At 45.3% G+C, this 19,984-nt stretch overlaps 1 protein-coding gene and 1 pseudogene across 8 annotated transcripts in view; one reads left to right on the plus strand and one right to left on the minus strand.

Moving 5' to 3' along the window:
- The window catches only part of LOC144672036 (uncharacterized), a 1,123,005-nt pseudogene that overhangs the window by 446,879 nt on the left and 656,142 nt on the right, over window positions 1-19,984 (minus strand). The gene's annotated exons all lie outside the window — the stretch shown is intronic.
- The window catches only part of LOC144672033 (NACHT, LRR and PYD domains-containing protein 3-like), a 1,181,600-nt gene that overhangs the window by 19,169 nt on the left and 1,142,447 nt on the right, over window positions 1-19,984 (plus strand). For 3 of the 7 annotated variants that reach the window (XR_013574061.1, XM_078533980.1, XM_078533978.1), the window contains exon 7: window positions 2,778-2,864. Coding sequence is in view for 6 of the 7 variants with exons in the window: in XM_078533980.1 (XP_078390106.1) it covers window positions 2,778-2,864 (87 nt within the window). In the remaining variant the exon portion in view is untranslated. Of the gene's footprint in view, window positions 1-2,777; window positions 2,865-3,187; window positions 3,359-10,077; window positions 10,249-14,080; window positions 14,252-14,407; window positions 14,576-14,746; window positions 14,863-19,984 lie in introns of those variants that run through there. The other 4 variants (XM_078533977.1, XM_078533976.1, XM_078533975.1 and 1 more) reach the window with 3 other exon arrangements.

Here is a 19,984-nt window from a genome sequence, read left to right on the forward strand (position 1 = left end):
CTGCCTGGAAGTAGGGAACTCCTGGAAGTTCCTTCCAAGTATAACAATATCCACACAAACAGTAAATGTAGAGCCCGTTTAATGGGGAATGATGTGAGAGACACCCCTCCCGTATAAACTAGGAGAACGGAGATATTTCAACTTGTAAGGGGACAGAATAAACCTTCCATGTTGCATAATAGGTGAGTTGCTCCGATGGAGAGCCTTCAGTGCTGTAAAAATACTGTGATTCTGGGAAAAGCCACTGAGGCAGATTTTACAGCAGCAGTTAGCACAGTTTCACAATATAACTCACCCCGAGGTATTATACAGATTAATGTCATGCACAGCGTTATGAAGTATAGGGAATCACTGCTTTATCATTTACTTTTCAGAAAATTGTGCCATTCTCATAAAATTCCAGATTTAAGGAACAGCAGAAACGAGGCAAGCTTCCTAAAACTTGGCGGGGCCAGTCACTAAGCTTCAGCAGGGTAATTCTGATCATCAGGGAATGAGACCAGATTGAGGGACATTTTGAGGCTGCACACAGACAATCTCTATCTAATAAATACTGAGAGGGGTTAAAGTGGCATTCACCAGCAGTCAAATCAGCGATAGTAAATTGTTCACCAATTTACACTGCTCACTATTTTCTTTTTCATTCAATTGAAAGGACAATCAGGTGAGGTGTAGTATGGACAGGTGATCCAATATCACCCATCATGCGATCAACAAAACATCAAATTACCTCCTACAGATTTAATTTTCAGCGACAGTAAAATCTCTGCATTAATTTCTGATGTTGCTTCCATGTTTCCTGTGATATTGAGCACAACATTTGAACAAGATCCGAGTTTTGTCTCAATGGGTTGAAGTTTCGGTGTACCCTGGAGGAGGGAACAGAGGTGGCTTGGGGGGTGGTGGTGGACAGGACAGGTGTCAAGAATGCTTGCACCAGAAGAATTTCAATTTCAAGGCACCAATTCTGGTGAGGACAATAATCAGCAGATGTAGGTGAGGTGGGAAAAGAATCTTAATTGAGGCCAATTAGGACCATTGAGCACCTTGTTAAGCACGTAAAAAGGTTTAAAGTTTTAAAGTGCAAGACAGTTTACCTGCTCATCTGAAGAGAAGTGGGTAGAGAGTGACGAGCCAATCAGTGTTGCTGAGTATATCATCCTGGCATTAAAAGAGGCTCAGTGGAGCAAAGGGGACTGGGCACTTAAAAACGGGGTATCCTTGGTACTGTACAGGTGGCAGGGAGTGTTGGCACTCAGCACCCAGGATTTGACTGTGTTGGCATTCTCTTGCGTTGCGGAGGCAGAAGAGCAGGGAGCAGACAGCCAAGAAAATTGGGCGGCCATCTGATCAGAAGGAAGGCACCAGCTGGCAATGAGGGCACAGCTGTCAGATGTTGCATATGGGGTAACACCCTCCATAGCAAGGACACAACTCCGAGCATTAGAAGGACAAGGGAGAGGGAAAAAGGGCAGGAAGGTAACAGAGGCCAAACCCTCAACACAGGAACTATCACTGAAGATGGAGCTACCTGGACATGATCAAGACCCAGTGATGCAGGAGATTGTGACTCTCCAGGCAGATGGTCAGAGATATCTGTACCCTCGTTGTTGAAGATTTTGCAGCACTGGTCACAATCATTGCAGCCTTGAACTTCTTCACTTCTGGCTCCTTCCAAGGAACAGCTGTTGATGCTTTAGTTTGACAGACAGACCTTGCAGGGACGGAGGACACTGGATTTCTCCTGGATTGCCGGATTCCCCCAGGTTCAGTGCATCGTCGATTGCACCCATTGGTCATCAAGGCACCCAGTGACTGGCCAGTGAGATCGATCAACAGGAAGGACTTCCACTCCTTCACCATCCAGCTGGCCTGTGACCACAACAAAAACTGCCTCCATGTGTGCCCTCACTTTCCTGACAACTGCCATGACACTTCAACCTCCAAAGTGTGTGTCCTAGAGAACAGATTTCCCTTGAAGTGATGTTACTGAGCCCTCTGCAGGAGTCCCAGAAAGAGGCATAGTGGGGATAAAAGCAATTCCACCTACTCTTTGAACAACTGTTGAACAGGCCATCGGGCTTCTGAAGATGTGATTCCAGTGCCTGGGCCAGTCGGCTGGTGCCCTCCAATACCCTCTTGCAAGGGTCTCTGTCAGTGTGGTAGTCTGCTGCACTTTCCATGACTTGGCTCTTCAGAGAGCTGTGGACCTTGAGGACAGAGGCACTGGAAGAAGTCAGCTCATCGGGGTAATAGGTTTTGAGAGGAGGAGGAGAAAGGTGAAGGGAGATGACGCTGAACAAAGTGGAGCCCTTGCTGCACGGTGAGGTGGTCGCCTCCTGCCACCATTGGGGAAGAACAGTTCCCTCCCCTCCTAATGGACTCCAGTTTGACATTGATGAATCCAAGGGATGCCCTGCCCAGGTGCCTGGCCTCTGGCTTCCCTGTGACATCTCCCTTCCCTCTGGTGTTGTGGAAACTATTGACATAAACCGCTGATCTCTCCCTCAGGACAACCAGTGGTGATGGCTGTCATGTGAGTTTAAATGAAGTCCACACTTTCTCTGACCCACCTCCATTCTGCCCCCAATGGCTCTAAGTGAACAGGAAACTCATCTCCATGACAATTAGTGGCGTCCCCATTCACAAATCGTAACTTTAATCAGTTTTGCACCAGTGCTGGGCTTCTGACCCAAAAATCAACCCAGCTCCTGTTTCTCGCCTCCATGGTTGAAAATTCAGCCCATTTTAACGTGTTTCTCACTCTCTCTATTTAGACTGAGTTGCAATAAGCTGGGAGATTCAGGAGTGAAACTACTGTTTGCTGCTTTGAGGAATCCAGACTGTAAAATACAGAAACTGCAGTAAGTACTGGCTTGTGTTTATAATAACTGGGTATCTGACAGTGTACATTACTAGTATCAGGGATAGTGTTATTATTAACACTGTATGTTATTATGAGTATCAGTAATATTATTAATGAACAGTGGGGATGAAAATGGACAGGAGCAAAACTGGATATGTCACATTTGCTGGGGGCTGTAGGAACACCTGGTGTCGAGGTCTATTGATTTAGATCCATTTCGCAGGTGACTGATGCAGAGCTGATTATTCTGCAACTTCCTCCATGTCCAATTTGATGCCGATTTTCTTTGTTTCTTTGTTTTTCTCTTTCTCCGATCTCCAGACTGCGTTACAACAATCTCACAGTTTCTTGTGCCAAGAATCTCGCCTCCACTCTCAGTACAAACCAGTTACTGACGAACCTGGACCTGGGTAATAATAAACTGGGAGATTCAGGAGTTAAACAACTGTCTGTGGCTCTGAGGAATCCAGACTGTAAAATACAGAGATTGGGGTAAGTACCAGATTGTGGGAGATTGTGTTTCTAATAATGGAATATCTAACATTGTAAATTTATTATCAGTATCAGTAATAATGTCATTAATAAACACAGCACATTATCATTCCCATCAGTATTAGTGTTATTAACAAACACCATGGATTTACTCTGATTCCTGTAATGTTTTCTCTCTGATCTCCAGCTGGATAGTAACAGCCTCATATATTCTCACCTCCCGTCTCAGTGAAAACAGGTCATTGATGGGTCTGAACCTGAGTTAAAATCAACTGAGAGATTCAGGGGTCAAACCTTTATAAATTCATCTCAAATTATTCGCAAAAACATGCATCAGAATAAAAAGATTGTCAAAACAAATGTTTATACAACTACCAGATATGGTATTGTACTGTATTACATTTTCAGCTTGGTTTAATTATACATTCAGATTATAGATCTTTAAACTCACAAGCTTCTCTGTTTGCTTAAAGATAGAAAACTGTTATAAATATTTTGGTAAAGCTGTTAACAAATAATCAAGATGAATAAACTATGAGAGTCTGTGAATCTGAGAAACCTGACTGTAAAGTATAGAAACTGAGTGAGATTGCGTTTATGATAACGAGATGTCTAACACTGTACAATATCATTATCAGTCATAGTGTTGTTAATAACAGCAACTTGCATTTATATAGCAAGGAGTATTATCAATAGATTTTGGAACCAAGAAGAATGGTGGTGGTTGGTGGGCAGGAAGGTGAGTGTGACATCAAGAAGCCCTGGCCAAATTGAAGTTAAACGGAATCAGGGAGAAAGCCCTCCTCTGGTTGCAATCATACCTAGTACAAAGGAAATGGTTGTTGGTGGTAATCATTTCAGTCGCAATGTCAAGGACATTGCTGCAGGAGTTCCTCAAAGTAGTGTCCTAGACCCAACCATCTGCAGCTACTTCATCAATGACCTTCCTTCTGATGCTGAAGCAGTCCATGCCAATATGCAGCTGGAATACTCTGTGCAGTATTGGTCTCCATATTTAAGGAATGATGTACTTGCATTGATGGCGGTACAGCAAAGGTTCACTATATTGGTCTCTGGGATGAGGGGGTTGTGCTATGATGAGAGACTGAGTAAAGTAGGCCTATAGTCTCTGCAGTTTAGAAGAAGGAGAGGCGATCTCATTGAAACATTAACATTCCAAAGGGGCTTGATAGGATAGACACAAAGGGCAGAAGTTTACAACCCTCCCGCCGGCAGGATTTTCTGGTCCCGCCGAAGTCAATGGACTGCTGAATGGCCGGCCGCATTATACGGCCCCATTTCTGCCTCGAAGGTAAGATTCCACCTGGAGACTTTTTCCACAGGCCAGGGAATCTAGAACGTTGGGCACAGTCTCAGGTTAAGGTGCTGATCATTTAGGACTGAGAGGAGGAGAAATTAATTAACAGATGGATTTTAGAATCTCTTGAATTCTGAACCCCAGAGGCTTGCGGGTACTCCATTGTTGAATACATTTAAGTCTGGAATTTTTGGTGTCTCCAGGAATTAAGGTATAGGGGGGCAGGGTGGGGGGAAAGGGGAGTTGAAGCCGAAGATTAGCCTTGACCACGTTGAATATAAGAGCAGGCTCAATGGGCCATGGAGACTATCATTGCTCCTATGTTCTTATGTTCTTGTGTAGCAAAACCTGGACAAACTTTAGGCTTGGTCTGATAAGTGACAAGTAACATTCGCATCAAACAAGTGCCAGGCAATGACCATTTCCAACACAAGAGAATCTGATCATTCCCCAATGACATTCAATGGCATTAATATTGATTGTAACCCTCAGGATGTTGATAGTGGGGTATACATTGACCAGAAAATAAACTGGATTATCCATTTGAATACTGTGGCTACAAGAGCAAGTATTTATCCCCCCCTTCCTCTTTAGCCCCTTGATTATTTATTATTAGAATGCTATTAGTGTCTTCTACTCTGAAGTAAAGTATTTATTCAACTTCTGTGACATTTCCTGGTTCCTCATTATTATTTCCCCAGCCTCATTCTGCAAGGGGCCTATGTTCACTTGGGTCCCTATCTTCCTTTTATATAGCTAAAGAAGCTCTTACTGTCCATTTTTATATTACTTGCTAGTTTACCCTCAAAGTTTATTTTTTCCCTCTATTATATTTGCGTCATTTGTTGGTTTTTAAAACTTCCCCAATCCTCTGGCATACCAATAATCTTTGCCAAAATATATGTCTTTGCTTTTAATTTGATCCTATCCTTAACTTATTTGGTTATCCATTGTAGGTTTATCCCCTTGAACCCTTCTTCCTCACTGGGATATATCTTAGTTGTGAGTCATGAACTATTTTCTTAAACGTCTGCCATTGTTTGTCAACCGTTTTTTCTGCTAAAATCCTATCTTAGTCTACTTCAGTGAACTCTTCCCTCAATCCTTTGTAATTACCCTTATTTAAGTTTAGCACAGTTGCTTCCAACCCAAATTTCTCTCACTTATATTGAATGCTAAATTCTACCATATTATGTTCACTGTTTCCTAGGGTATCTTTTATTCTGAGATCACTGATTAAAACTGCCTCATTACACATTACCAGATCCAAAATAGCCTGATCCCTGGTTAGATCCACAGCATATTGTTCTGGGAAACTGTCCTGAATGCACTCTGAGTCCTTGCTCATGGCTACCTCTGCCAATTTGATTTCCCTAATCTACATGAAGATTATAATCACCCATGATTAATATACTGCCTTTTTTACATGCCCTCATTATCTCCTGATTTATTCTCTGCCCTACAGTATAGCTACCTATAGACTACCCTCACCAGTGTCTTCTTCCCCTTGTTATTTCTTGCCTCCACCATATGGATTCTAAACCTTCCGATCCAAGATCCTTTTGTGCTATCATACTTATTCCACCCTCTACTAACAAAACTACCCCACCACCCTTCCTTCCTGCCTGTCCTTTCGAAAAATCACATACCCCTGATTATTTAGTTCCCAGCTTTGATCTCCTTCTAACCACGTCTCCGTAATGGCTATAAGATCATGCGCGCTAAACTCTATTGGTGCCATTAGTTCATTTATTTTGTTCCGAATACTACGTGCATTTAAGTAAAGAGCCATTAATTTTGCCTTTTTACCATTTTTGTCCCCTTTGACCCTATTTGCTGCTGTTTTTCTGTCTGGCCCTTCCTGTCATACTCTGGGTATTATTACCTAAATAGCTGCCTAGCAAAGCTGCCATGTCCTTTTGCTTTGTAAGCCTATGTATCCCCTTTCCAGAAGCCTCCCACCCACTCTATTTAGTTTAAAGACCTCTCTACAGCCCTAGTTATTCGGTTCGCCAGGACACTGGTCCTAACACGGTTCAAGTGAAGCCCGTCCCAATGGAACAGCTCCATTCTACCTTAGTACTGATGCCAGTGCCCCATGAACTGAAACCCATTCCTCCCACACCAATCTTTGAGCCATGCATTTAACTCCTTGACTTTATTTACCCTAAGCCAGTTTGCCCGTGGCTCAGGTAGTAATCCCGAGATTATTACCTTGTATGTTCTGCTTTTTAATTTAGCTCATAACCATTCAAATTCTTTCAGCAGAGCCTCCTTTCTAGTCCTATCAATGTTGTTGGTACCAATGTGGACGACGACAACTGGATCCTTCCCCTCCCACTGCAAGTTCCTCTCCAGCTTTGAGGAGATGTCCTTAACCCTGGCACCGGGCAGGCAACACAGCCTTCAGGACACATGCTCATGGCTGCAGTGAACAGTATCTATCTACCTAATTATACTGACCCCTAGAACAAGTACTACCTATTTCATTCACGCACTTGAATGGCTCCCTGTACATTGGTGCCGTGGTTAGTTCACTGATCCTCCCCACAGTCCCCGCTCTCGTCCACACAACTCGCAAGAACCTCGTAATTGTTGGACAGTTGCAGGGGCCGAACACTACCCCCTGGGTTTCCAAATCTGCTACACCTTCAGTCACACCCTCCTGTCCTTGGTCACAGACCAAATTTGAATTACCTAATCAGAGGGATGTGACCACCTCCTGGAAAGAAGTGCCCAGATAACTTTCCCCTTCCCTGATGTGGCGCAATGTCTGCAGATCGGACTCCAGCTCCTTAACTCGGATCTGATGTTCCTAGAGCTGCAAATACCTGGCACAGATGAGCATGATGTCCAGCAGCTCCCACGTGATGCTGCAGCAGCACAGCACTGGTCCTGCCATCACTATCATATTTTATTCAAATTATTAATTAATTATTCTAGGATCCCTGCTCTTTACACTTTATTACAATTATATTTTATACACACACCAGAATCCATCTTATACTTAACAAGTTATAAGAAAAAGAAAGACTAGAGACATAAACCCAACTAAACACCTTAGTTTTAATTAAAGACTAGAAATACTCACCAATCAGCGCTCTATTCCCTCTTGCGCTCTTTAATGGACTCTCACTCTCCTCGTATCCTCTTACAGTTAAAGGTCACACTCCACTCACTCAGTGTTAAAGGCCACTCTCCTCTTGCTCTCTCATTGTTAAAGGCCATGCTACTCTGACTTTCTCACTGTTAATGGCCCCACTACTCCTCCCTCTCTCAGTTAAAGGCCACTCTCCTCTCACTCTCTCTCTCTAAATGGCCCGGCTGCTTTTCACAAGCACTCTCTCTGTAAATGGCCCCACTCTTCTCACAAGCGCTCTGTCTGTAAATGGCCCCACTGCTTTTCTCGAGCGCTCTCTCTGTAAATGGTCCTGCTGCTTTTCACAAGCGCTCTTGCTGTAAATGGCCCTGCTGCTTTTCACAAGCGCTCTGTATATGTACACATAGCCTCAGGAAACTCAGCCAGACGTTCACACACGTTACACTACAGTCCCTGTATCAGCCACTTGTTGTAGACTTTTTGTCATGTCATCAGCCCTAAGCTTGACATTCCCCTGCCCTCCCACAGCCCTCCAATTGTGAGTGACCTTGGCTATTACTGTTCCCATCAGCCGTTTGGGTATGTCTTTGCTGTGCTAAGAAGGTTGTGACCTTGTTAATCACATGTGACAGTATCTGTGTTGGTGGAGGGTGCAGGGGCATAATGTGACTGCGCACCCTCTGAGTTCCCCCACTCCTCCTCAGAGGTGGACGGCTCTTTTCCGGTCACAGAAGCCCATGATTTGTGAGAGAGAGAGAGGAGTGATTACCGGGCAGTGCACATTCCAAAACGTCCTTCAGACTACTCTTTGCGACCAGTGATGGACACAGGAACACTATTTTGTGGTCACCAGAGGGTCTCCTGTGTCATTCATTAGGCCACTCACGCTCTCAGTTCCACAACCACCTCATTGTCCACCCTGTCATCAGGTCACCCAGTACCTCATTCTCCGTAGGCATAAAGCTGGCAAGTTATTGGATGCCGCCACCCACCTTGGCTTGTTCCCTGATATTGTGCGCTTATGTCTCCTACATAACATCAGCTTTGATACTCACTCATCAAAGGCACACACTAGCCTGTGCTGGCCTGACTGTCCATCATAGCCACAGGGTTGCCTCCTGCATGCGGCCGTTTGGTCTTGGCAGAAGTCAACTCTGACTGACCAGATCCCTCCACCGAGAGGCTGACATGTCTGTAACAGCCAATGCTGCTGCCTGGCCATTGCCAATGGCTGGGTGGGGATGCCCTTTCTACCAATTTCACGTTCATCCTTATTCACATGAATTCACATGAGCCAGAACACATCAGGGCATTGATCCATTTGCAGCACTGCAACCACGTGCCTGCTCACCACCTCAGCTATCTCCATTCCGACTTGCTTGGATTGATGGGCTGATCATCTCCTCCTCCTGTTGAGGAAACAGGACCTCCCTCCGAGTTCAAGCAGTCTGGAGAACCACCTCCAGGGAGGCATCAATGAATCAGGGAGAAACTCTTGATCTGCCTTCTGCTGTTTCAGGCCTTCATTCACTAACCAGGGCTCCCTCGCTCGTCCATCCAGAGCTGCTGTGTTTGAAAGCATTGCTGGCTGTCTTTAACAAAAGAGCCAGCATTGCCTGAACCTTGAGTTGCCCTACCCCTTCTGCCTGAGTAGACACCCCCCATGCCGCCTCCCCCCTGCCCCCCCATTCCTCTCCCCCAAACCCGTCAGTTGTGAATTGGCCGGTTCTGGAAATATCACGTTCATAACTCTGCCTGTCCTGCCCACAGGGCCATGCCACCCATTTCCCATCCTGATGTTGGGACTTCATAGCTTCAAATAAAATCACAGCCATTCTCTTCAACGAATCCTGAGCCACTGACTATCCCATATCCCTACCTCAGCAACTTGGGATGATGACATGCGGATGCTGTGCTTTTGTCTTGCACAAAATCCTTTTTGTCATTTAATCACTCCTACACTTCCATTTTGCTCCTTCCTTGCCTCCCCGCCCCCTCCATTTCAACGTTGCTTAAAATTTGTTAAGTTGATGCTTTTTTACCCAGTTCTATGAAAGCTCATTGAACTGAAATGATAACGCTGTCCCTCTCTTCACAGATACTACCTGACCTGCTGAGTATTTCCGGCATATTCTATTTATCAGTCAGATTTGCAGCATCAGTAGTATTTTGCCTTCTCTTTGAATTGAAGTTGTGCTTCTTGTCTGTCTTCACATGTAGATTTATTATTCACATTTAGTGTTCCTAAAAACACTGGGGATTTGTCCTGATTCCTGTTATTCTTCTCTCTCTGGTTTCCAGGCTGGAAGATAACGCTCTCACAGATTCTAGTGCCGAGGATCTCGCCTTCGCCTTCAATACAAACCAGTTACTGACAAATCTAAACCTGGGTTATAATAAGCTGGGAGATTCAGGAGTGAAACTACTGTCTGTGGCTCTGAGGAATCCGGACTGTAAAATACAGAAACTTGGGTAAATACCAGGTTGTGTGATTTTATGTTTAGCGTAACTGGATATTTAACAATATATTTTGAGCACTATTAATAGAATAATAAGTAGACACTGTCCATTATTATTACTGTCAGTGATAGTGTTATTAATTTAAAAAAACTGCATATATTCTGACTCCTGTTATTTCTCTCTCTGATCCCCTGACTATGGGATCTTAGTCTCTCAGATTTTTCTGCCAAAGGTATGGAAGAGTAATGTGACCCTCCTCCTCCTCCTCAGAGGTGGACGGCTGTCCCCCGGTCACAGCAGTCCTTGGTGTGTGAGAGAGAAAAGAGTGATTAGCGGGCAATGCACATTCCAACATGTCCTTCAGACTATTCGATGTAACCAGTGATGGTCACACGAATACTATGTTCAGTGTTCACCAGAAGCTCTCCTGTGTCCAGCCATTAGGCCACTCACTCTCTCAGCTCACAACCCATCTCACCATCAGTGATTGCCTGCCCTGCCTCCAGGTCTTCCAGCTCCAGTGCTTCATCTTTCACGGGTGTAAGAATGGCAAGTTCTGGACACTGCCACTCTTCTCAGTTCGATCCCTGGCATTGTGTGCCCTCTTCAACAAGCACTTAAATTTCCATTGTTACTCGCCCATTAGCCTACGCAGGTGTCAGCCTGACTGTTCATCATGGAGCCACAGGGATGCCTCCTGCATGTGGCCACTTAGTCATGGCAGTGCAGGAGTTAACTCTGACTGACCGGGGGCCCTCCATAGAAAATCTGACAAGACTCTTTTTAAAAATTTATTCACGGGATGTGGGCTTCGCTGGCTGGGCCAGCATTTATTGCCCATCCCTAGTTACCATTGAGAAGGTGGTGGTGAGCTGCCTTCTTGAATCGCTGTAGTCCATAAGACCATAAGATACAGGAGCAGAAATTAGGCCATTCGGCCCATCGAGTCTGCTCCGCCATTCAATCATGGCTGATAAGTTTCTCAACCCCATTCTCCCACCTTCTCCCCGTAACATTTGATCCCCTTACCAATCAAGAACTTATCTATCTCGGTCATAAATACACTCAATGACGTGGCCTCCACAGCCTTCTGTGGCAATGAATTCCATAGATTCACCACTCTCTGGCTAAAGCAGTTTCTCCTCATCTCTGTTCTAAAATGCCTTCCCTTTACTCTGAGGCTGTGCCCTCGGGTCCTAGCCTCTCCTACGAATGGAAACATCTTCCCCGCGTCCACTCTTTCCAGGCCCTTCAGTATTCTGTAAGTTTCAATCAGATCCCCCCTCATCCTTCTAAACTCCATCGAGTATAGACCCAGAGTCCTCAAACGTTCCTCATATGTGAAGCCTTTCATTCCTGGGATCGTTCTCGTGAACCTCCTCTGGACCCTCTCCAGGGCCAGAACATCCTTCCTGAGATACGGGGCCCAAAATTGCTCACAATATTCTAAATGTGGTCTGACCAGAGCCTTAGTCCATGTGGTGTTGGTACACCCATAGTGCTGTTAGGAAGAGAGTTCTCGGATTTTAACCCAGCGACAGTGAAGCATCGGCAATATATTTCCAAGTCAGGATGGTGAGTGACTTGGAGGGGAACTTCCAGGTGGCGATGTTCCCATCTATCTGCTGCCCTTGTCCTTCTAGGTGGTATAGGTCGAGAGTTTGGAAGATGCTGTCTAAGGAGTCTTGTTGAATTCCTGCAGTGCATCTTGTAGATGGTACACACTGCTGCTACTGTGCATCAGCGGTGGAGGGAGTGAATGTTTGTGGATGTAGTGCCAATCAAGCAGACTGCTTTCTCCTGGATGGTGTCAAGCTTCTTCAGTGTTATGGGAGCTACACTCATCGAGCCACGTGGGGAATATTCCATCACACTCCTGACTTGTGCCTTGTAGATGGTGGACAGGCTATGGGGAGTCAGGAAGTGAGTTACTCGTCGCACGATTCCTAGCGTCTGACCTGCTCTTGTAGCCACGGTATTTATATGGCTAGTCCAGTTCAGTTTCTGGTCAATGGTAACCTCCAGGATGTTGATAGTGAGGGATTCAGTGAAGGTAATGCCATTCAACATTAAGGGATGATGGTTGGATTCTCTCTTGTTGGATATGGCTATTGCCTGACACTTGTGTGGCGCGAATGTTACTTGCCACCTGTCAGCCCAAGCCTGGATATTGTCTAGGTCTTGCTGCATTTGGACTGCTTCAGTATCTGAGGAGTCATGAATGGTGCTGAACATTGGGCAATCATCAGCGAACATCCCCACTTCTGACCTTATGATGAAAGGAAGGTCATTGATAAAGCAGCTAAAGATGGTTTGACCTGGGACACTAGCCTGAGGAACTCCTGCAGTGATGTCCTGGAACTGAGATGATTGACCACCAACAACCACAACCATCTTCCTTTGTGCTAGGTATGACTCCAACCAACGGAGAGTTTTCCTCTTGATTCCCATTAACTCCAGTTTTGCTAGGCCTCCTTGATGCCACATTCGGTCTAATGCTGCCTTGATGTCAAGTGCAGTCATTCTCGCCTCACCTCGGGAGTTCAGCTCTTTTGTCCATGTTTGAACGAGGGCTGTAATGAAGTCAGGAGCTGAGTGGCCCTGGCAGAACCCAAACTGGGCGTCAGTGAGCAGGTTATTGCTAAGCAAGTGCCGCTTGATAGCACTGTTGATGATCCCTTCCATTACTTTACTGATGATCAGAGTAGACTGATGGGGCGGTAATTGGCTGGATTGGCTTTGTCTTGCTTTTTGTGTATAGAACATACCTGGGCAATTTTCCACATAGCCAGGTAGATGCCTCCTCCTCCTCCAGTGAGTTGTTTAATTGTCCACCACCATTTACGACTGGATATGACAGGACTGCAGATCTTCGATTTGATCCTTTGGTTGTGGGATCACTTAGCTCGATCACTTGCTGCTTATGCTGCCTTGCATGCAAGTAGTCCTGTGTTATAGCTTCACCAGGTTGACACCAGATATCCCTGGTGCTGATATCCTGGCATGCCCTCCTTCACTCTTCATTGAACCAGGGTTGATCCCCTGGTTTGATGATAATAATGGAGTGGGGGATATGCTGGGCCACGAGGTTACAGATTGTGTTCGAGTACAATTCTGCTGCTGGTGGTGGCCCACAGCACCTCAATGTGCCCAGACCTGAGTTGCTAGATCTGTTCGAAATCTATCCCATTCAGTACGGTGGTAGTGCCACACAGCACAATGGAGGGTATCCTCAATGTGAAGCCGGGATTTCGTCTCCACGAGGACTGTGCGGTGGTCGGTCCTACCGATACTGTCATGGACAGATGCGTCTGCTGCAGGCAGGTTGATGAGGATCAGGTTAAGTATGTTTTTCCCTCTTTTTGGTTCTCTCATCACCTGCCGCAGACCCAGTCTAGCAGCTATGTCATTTAGGACTTGGCCAGCTTAGTCAGTAGTGGTGCTACCGAGCCGCTGGGGATGCTGTGTTTTTGTCTTGCTCCATCATCCCTTTTGTCATTTAATGACTCCTGCTTTTCCATTTCGTTCTTTCTTTACCTCCCCCTTCCACCATTTCCTGTCTCAAACCCTATCAAATGGCTGCGTTTTTCACAGTTCTAATGAAAGCTCATTGAACTGAAATGTTAACTATGTTTCTCTCCTCACAGATACTGCCTGTGTTGAGTATTTCCAGCATATTCTATTTATATTTCACATTTACAGCATCAATATGGTTTTTGCCTCCTATATAAATGGAAGTGATGTTTCTTGAATGTCTCACACTGTACATTATTATCATTAATTGAGATCTTAAAAACACTGGGGATTTACCATGTTTCCCTTTATTCTTCTCTCTGAGCCTCAGGCTGGTTAAAAACACTCTCTCATACTCTTGTGCTGAGGATCTCGCCTCTACTCTCAGTGTAAATCAGTCACTGACGGCTCTGTTTCTGGGTGGTAATAATCTGGGAGATTCAGGAGTGAAAATACTGTGTGTGACTCTGAGGAATCCGGACTGTAAAATAGAGGAACTGGAGTAAGTACCAGACTCTGTAAGATTGTGTTTATAATAGCTGGCTGTCAGACACTACACATTATCATTAGTATCAGCAATCAGGTCATTAATAAACACTGAATTTACTCTGATAACTGTTATTTACTGATTGCTGTTATTCTTCTCTCTGATACTTAGTCTTGCAAAAAACGGACTCACAGATTCTTGTACTGAGGATCTCACCTCTGCCCTCAGTACAAACCAGTCACTGATGTTTCTGAACCTGAGTTCAAACTCTTTCACAGACCAATCTGTCCCCGCTCTCTGCCAGCTCTCTCAGTCCTGCAGGAGTCTAGAGCGGATCATGTAAGTGATTGTATTAATTTTTAACATGATAAATAAAATACAAATAGGATTCAGTCACATTTATGTTTATTATTTATCTGTAATTATTATTGAAATGTTAACTCCAGTCTCCTGTTATTTACATTGTTGTTCACTCTGTTTATTTCCTGTTTAACCGTTAATCTGTTTCAGGCTGTGGGACAATCATTTCAGTCCAAATGGAAAGAAACAGGTGAAGTCACTGCAGGGATCCAGATTGCATGTGACAGTGTGAACATTTCAATTGATAAACATTACTGTTCTCATTATATGAACATTTTTGTCTGATTGTCTGTCCCTCCTCTTTAACTGGCCACGCTCCAGGTCTAAATCCTATTGGCCATTTCCCAGTTTCCATCTGGAGCTCAGTGAGCGTCATCTCCCATTGTGACATCAGAGTCCCAGCAACCGGGTCACGAGATTCAGTCGCCCGACCCCACAGGTGCTGCTTTTGCAGGATATCCGGGGCTGAATGTTCCCCAATGGGGCACTGGAGAGTTTGAAAGTCCCCGTGATGTGATGTGTTACTGAAGCTTGGTGAGATGGCCTTCACAGGAGGCTCCGAGAAGAATGCTGTGTTTACAAAGGACAACAAAGAACAAAGAAAAGTACAGCACAGCAACAGGCCCTTCAGCCCTCCAAGCCTGCGTCGATCATATTGCCTGTCAAACTAAAACATTTTGCACTTCTGGGGTGCGTATCCCTCTATTCCCATCCTATTCATGTATTTGTCAAGCTGCCTCTTAAACACCACTATTGTACCTGCTTCTGCCACCTCCTCTGGCAGCGAATTCCAGACACTCACTACCCTCTGCGTAAAAAACTTGCCACGCACAACTCCTCTAAAGTTTTCTCCTCTCGCCTTAAATCTATGTCCCCTAGTAACTGACTCTTCCACCCTGGGAAACAGCTTCTGACTATCTACTCTGTCCATGCCACTCATAATTTTTTAAACTTCTATCAAGTCGCCCCTCAATCTCGGTTGCTCTAGTGAGAACAATCCGAGTTTCTCCAACCTCTCCTCATAGCTAATAACCTCCAGACCAGGCAGCATCCTGGTAAACCTCCTCTTAACCCTCTCCAACGCCTCCATATCCTGCTGGTAATGTGGCGACCAGAATTGCACGCAATATTCCAAGTGTGGCCTAACCAAGGTTCTATACAGCTGCAGCATGACTTCCCAGTTTTTATACTCAATACCCCTGCCGATGAAGGCAAGCATGCCATATGCCTTCCTGACCACGTTATCCACCTGCGCTGCCACTTTCAGTGACCTGTGGACCTGGACACCCAGATCCCTCTGCTCGTCGATGCACTTAAGGGTTCTGCCATTTACTGTATAATTCCAGCCTGTATTAGACCTTCCAAAATGCATTACCTCACATTAGTCCGGATGAAACTCCATCTACCATTTCTCCGCCCAAGTCTCCAACCGATCTATATCCCGTTGTATCCTTTGACAATCCTCTTCACTATCTGCAAATCCTCCAACCTTAGTGTCGTCTGCAAACTTACTAATTAGCCCAGTTACATTTTCCTCCAAATCATTTACGTATACTACAAACAGCAAAGGTCCCAGCACTGATCCCTGCGGAACACCACTAGTCACAGCTCTCCATTCAGAAAAGCACCCTTCCACTGCTACCCTCTGTCTTCTATGACCAAGCCAATTCTGTATCCATCTTGCCAGCTCACCTCTGATCCCGTGCAACTTTACCTTCTGTACCAGTCTGCCATGAGGGACCTTGTCAGAGGCCTTACTGAAATCCATGTAGATAACATCCACTGCCCTTCCATCGTCGATCATCTTTGTCACTTCCTCGAAAGACTCAATCAAGTTAGTGAGACATGACCTCCCCTTCACAAAACAATGCTGCCTCTCACTAATATGCCCATTTGCTTCCAAATGGTAGTAAATCCTGTCACAAAGAATCTTCTCCAATAATTTCCCTACCGCTGACGTAAGGCTCACCGGCCTGTAATTTCCTGGATTATCCCTGCTACCCTTCTTAAACAACGGAACAACATTGGCCATTCTCCAGTCCTCTGGGACTTCACCCATAGCCATTGAGGATACAAAGATTTCTGTCAAGGCCCCAGCAATCTCCTCCCTTGCCTCCCTCAGTACTCTGGGGTAGATCCCATCTGGCCCAGGGGACTTATCCACCTTAATATTCTTCAAGACGCTTAACACCTCTTTTTTGATCTCAACATGATTCAGGCTATCTACACACTCTTCCCTAGACAAATCGACAGCTAAGTCCTTCTCTATGGTGAATACTGATGAGAAATACTCATTTATTATTTCTCCCATTTCTTGTGGCACCACACACAGATTCCCACCTTTGTCCCTGAGTGGGCCCACCCTTTCCCTGGCTACCCTCTTGCTTTTTACATATGTATAAAAGGCCTTGGGATTTTCCTTAATCTTCGTTGCCAATGACTTTTCATGACCCCTCTTAGCCCTCCTGACTCCTTGCTTAAGTTTCTTCCTATTTTCTTTATATTCTCCACGGGCTTCGTCTGTTCCCAGCCTTCTAGCTTTTACGAATGCTTCCCTTTTCTTTTTGACTAATTTCACGACATCCTTCGTTATCCAAGGTTCCTGAAACTTGCAATACTTATCCTTCGTCCTAGCAGGAACGTGCCGGTCCGGATTTCTTATCAACTGACGTTTGAAAGCCCCCCACATGTCAGTTGTTGATTTGCCCTCAAACATCCGCCTCCAGTCTAGATTCCTCAGTCCCTGCCTAATATTGTTATAATTAGCCTTTCCCCAATTAGCACCTTAACCCAAGGACTCCTGTTATCCTTATCCGCCAGTACCTTGAAACTTACTGAATTATGGTTACTTTTCTTGGAATGCTCCCCTACTGAAACTTTGACCACCTGGCCGGGTATTGCCCCTTCCCTAGTTGGACTATCTACATATTGTCTCAGGAAGCCCTCCTGGATGCACCTTACAAATTGTGCACCATCAAAACCCCTAACACTAAGTGATTCCCAGTCAATATAGGGAAAGTTAAAATCACCCACCGCAACAACCCTATTGCTTTTACATCTTTCCAAAATCTGCCTACATAACTGTTCCTCAATCTCCCGTCGGCAATTGGGAGGCCTATAGTAAACCCCAACATTGTGACTGCACCCTTCCTATTCTGGAGCTCTACCCATATTGCCTCGCTGCATGAGCCCTCCGAGGTGTCCTCCTGTCGTACAGCTGTGATATTCTCCTTAACCGGCAGTGCAACTCCCCCACCTCTTCTACATCCCTCTCTATCCTGCCTGAAATATCTAAACCCTGGAACATTTATCTGCCAATCCTGTCCATCTTTCAACCAAGTCTCTGTAATAGCAATAGCATCATAGTCCCAAGTACAAATCCAAGCTCTAAGCTCATCTGCCTCGCCTGCTATACTTCTCGCATTGAAATAAACGCATTTCAGACCCCCAGTCCCACTGTGTTCAGTAATTTCTCCCTGCCTGCTCTTCCTCTTAGTCCTACTGGCCATATTCACTAGTTCCCAGTCATTTATTTCACCTGCTGACCCTAATGCTCTGGTTCCCACCCCCCCTGCCGTACTAGTTTAAACCCTCCCGAGTGACACTAGCAAACCTCGCAGCCAGGATATTGGTGCCCCTCCAGTTTAGATGCAACCTGTCCTTCTTGTACAGATCCCACCCGCCCCTGAAGATATCCCAATGATCCGGATATCGGAAACCCTCCCTCCTACACCATCTGTTCAGCCACGTGTTTAGCTGCACTATCTTCCTATTTCTAGCCTCACTGACACGTGGCACAGGGAGTAATCCTGAGATTACAACCCTAGAGGTCCTGTTTTTTAACTTTCTGCCTAACTCCCTGAACTCCCACTGCAGGACCTCGTCGCTCTTCCTGCCTATGTCGTTAGTACCAATGTGTACCACGACCTCTGGCTGTTCTCCCTCCCCCTTCAGATTGTCCCGTACCTGATCAGAGACATTCTGGACCCTGGCACCAGGGAGGCAACGTACCATCCTGGTGTCTCTTTCACGACCACAGAAGCGCCTATCTGAGCCCCTGACTATAGAGTCCCCTATGACAATTGCTCTTCTGTGTTTTGACCCCCCCCCACCCCCACCCCCTGCTGAACAACAGAGCCAGCCGTGGTGCCACTGCTCTGGCTACTGCTGTTGCTTTCCCCTGATAGGCCATCCCCCCAACAGTATCCAAAACGGTATACCCGTTAGAGAGGGGGACAGCCACAGGGGATTTCTGCACTGACTGCCTGCCCCTTCTAGCGGTCTGGCTTTAGGAATGAAGATTTGATCAAGTACAATGCGCAACCTTTCTAGTTCCTGTCTGGGTTCCTGATAGAACTTTTGGAGAGAGATGATTCTGCCCAGAGTGTGGTTTACACATTCCCACACCTCACCATCCAAGAGTTTGTAGCCGCACTTGCACAATTCCTGACTCCAGATCCAAAGGCCATCCAGAAACTCCTCAGTGAAGCCGACAGCTATGAAGATGGGAGATTTGAGATATTTCTCTGTTTTGCTGTTGGCCTTTCCTCCCCACAGGTAGGTTGGCCCCTGGAGGAGTTTGTGGGTCCGTTTCTTCATCAAACAACCTGTCGAGTGATTGACTGGGTGAAGGATAAGGTTAAAGGTCAGATTGGAAAAAGCGGGTGAAACTAGTAAAAGGAACCTCCTGAACACATTGCACTACCTGTTTGAGTCTCAGAATAAAGCACTGGCTCAGGCCACAGCGGGATCTGTGAAACACTTAAGTTTTGTGGACTGCGGCTGACCCCGATTGACTGTGCTGGCCCGTCATATGTCATTAGACTCTGTGATACAATAAAACGCCTCGTTCTAGAGGACTGCTACATACAGCATGAGGGATTCCAGCGGCTGGGACCCATTCTGCCCAAATGCCAGGAGTTGAGGTAAGTACTTATTCGGTCCTGTAACTGGTATTTTAATTGTTCAGAAACCATTTCATAGGTTATAAAATAAAGAAAATAACTTCTAGTTCAAGCAAAGAGAGGCAGGGTCAGAAAAACTATACAAAATAAAACGAGTGTAAATCTCCAGGGTGGAAAATCGGAACGATGCTTTTGCTAGATCGTTGATGGAATTAAGATGAAAAAAAAGTGATATATTTTTACAGGAAGAACAGAATGTAGATATTCTAAACATATTAAACACTAGTGCAGTTAAATAACTAATTTATAAGTATTAATTATTTACCATATCAACTGTAAACTGTGCAGATCACAAGGGAATTAAGTCCAACATATTACCATAAATAATCAAAGGATTTCTGGCAGGAAGGTTGAAATATCTTAACATTAGATAATTAACAAAGATTACCTTTATGTCTAATTATTGAAAATTGTTCCCAGTTCT

The sequence above is a fragment of the Cetorhinus maximus genome, chromosome 35, assembly GCF_964194155.1.
Source record: "Cetorhinus maximus chromosome 35, sCetMax3.hap1.1, whole genome shotgun sequence".
Taxonomy (NCBI): Eukaryota; Metazoa; Chordata; class Chondrichthyes; order Lamniformes; family Cetorhinidae; genus Cetorhinus; species Cetorhinus maximus.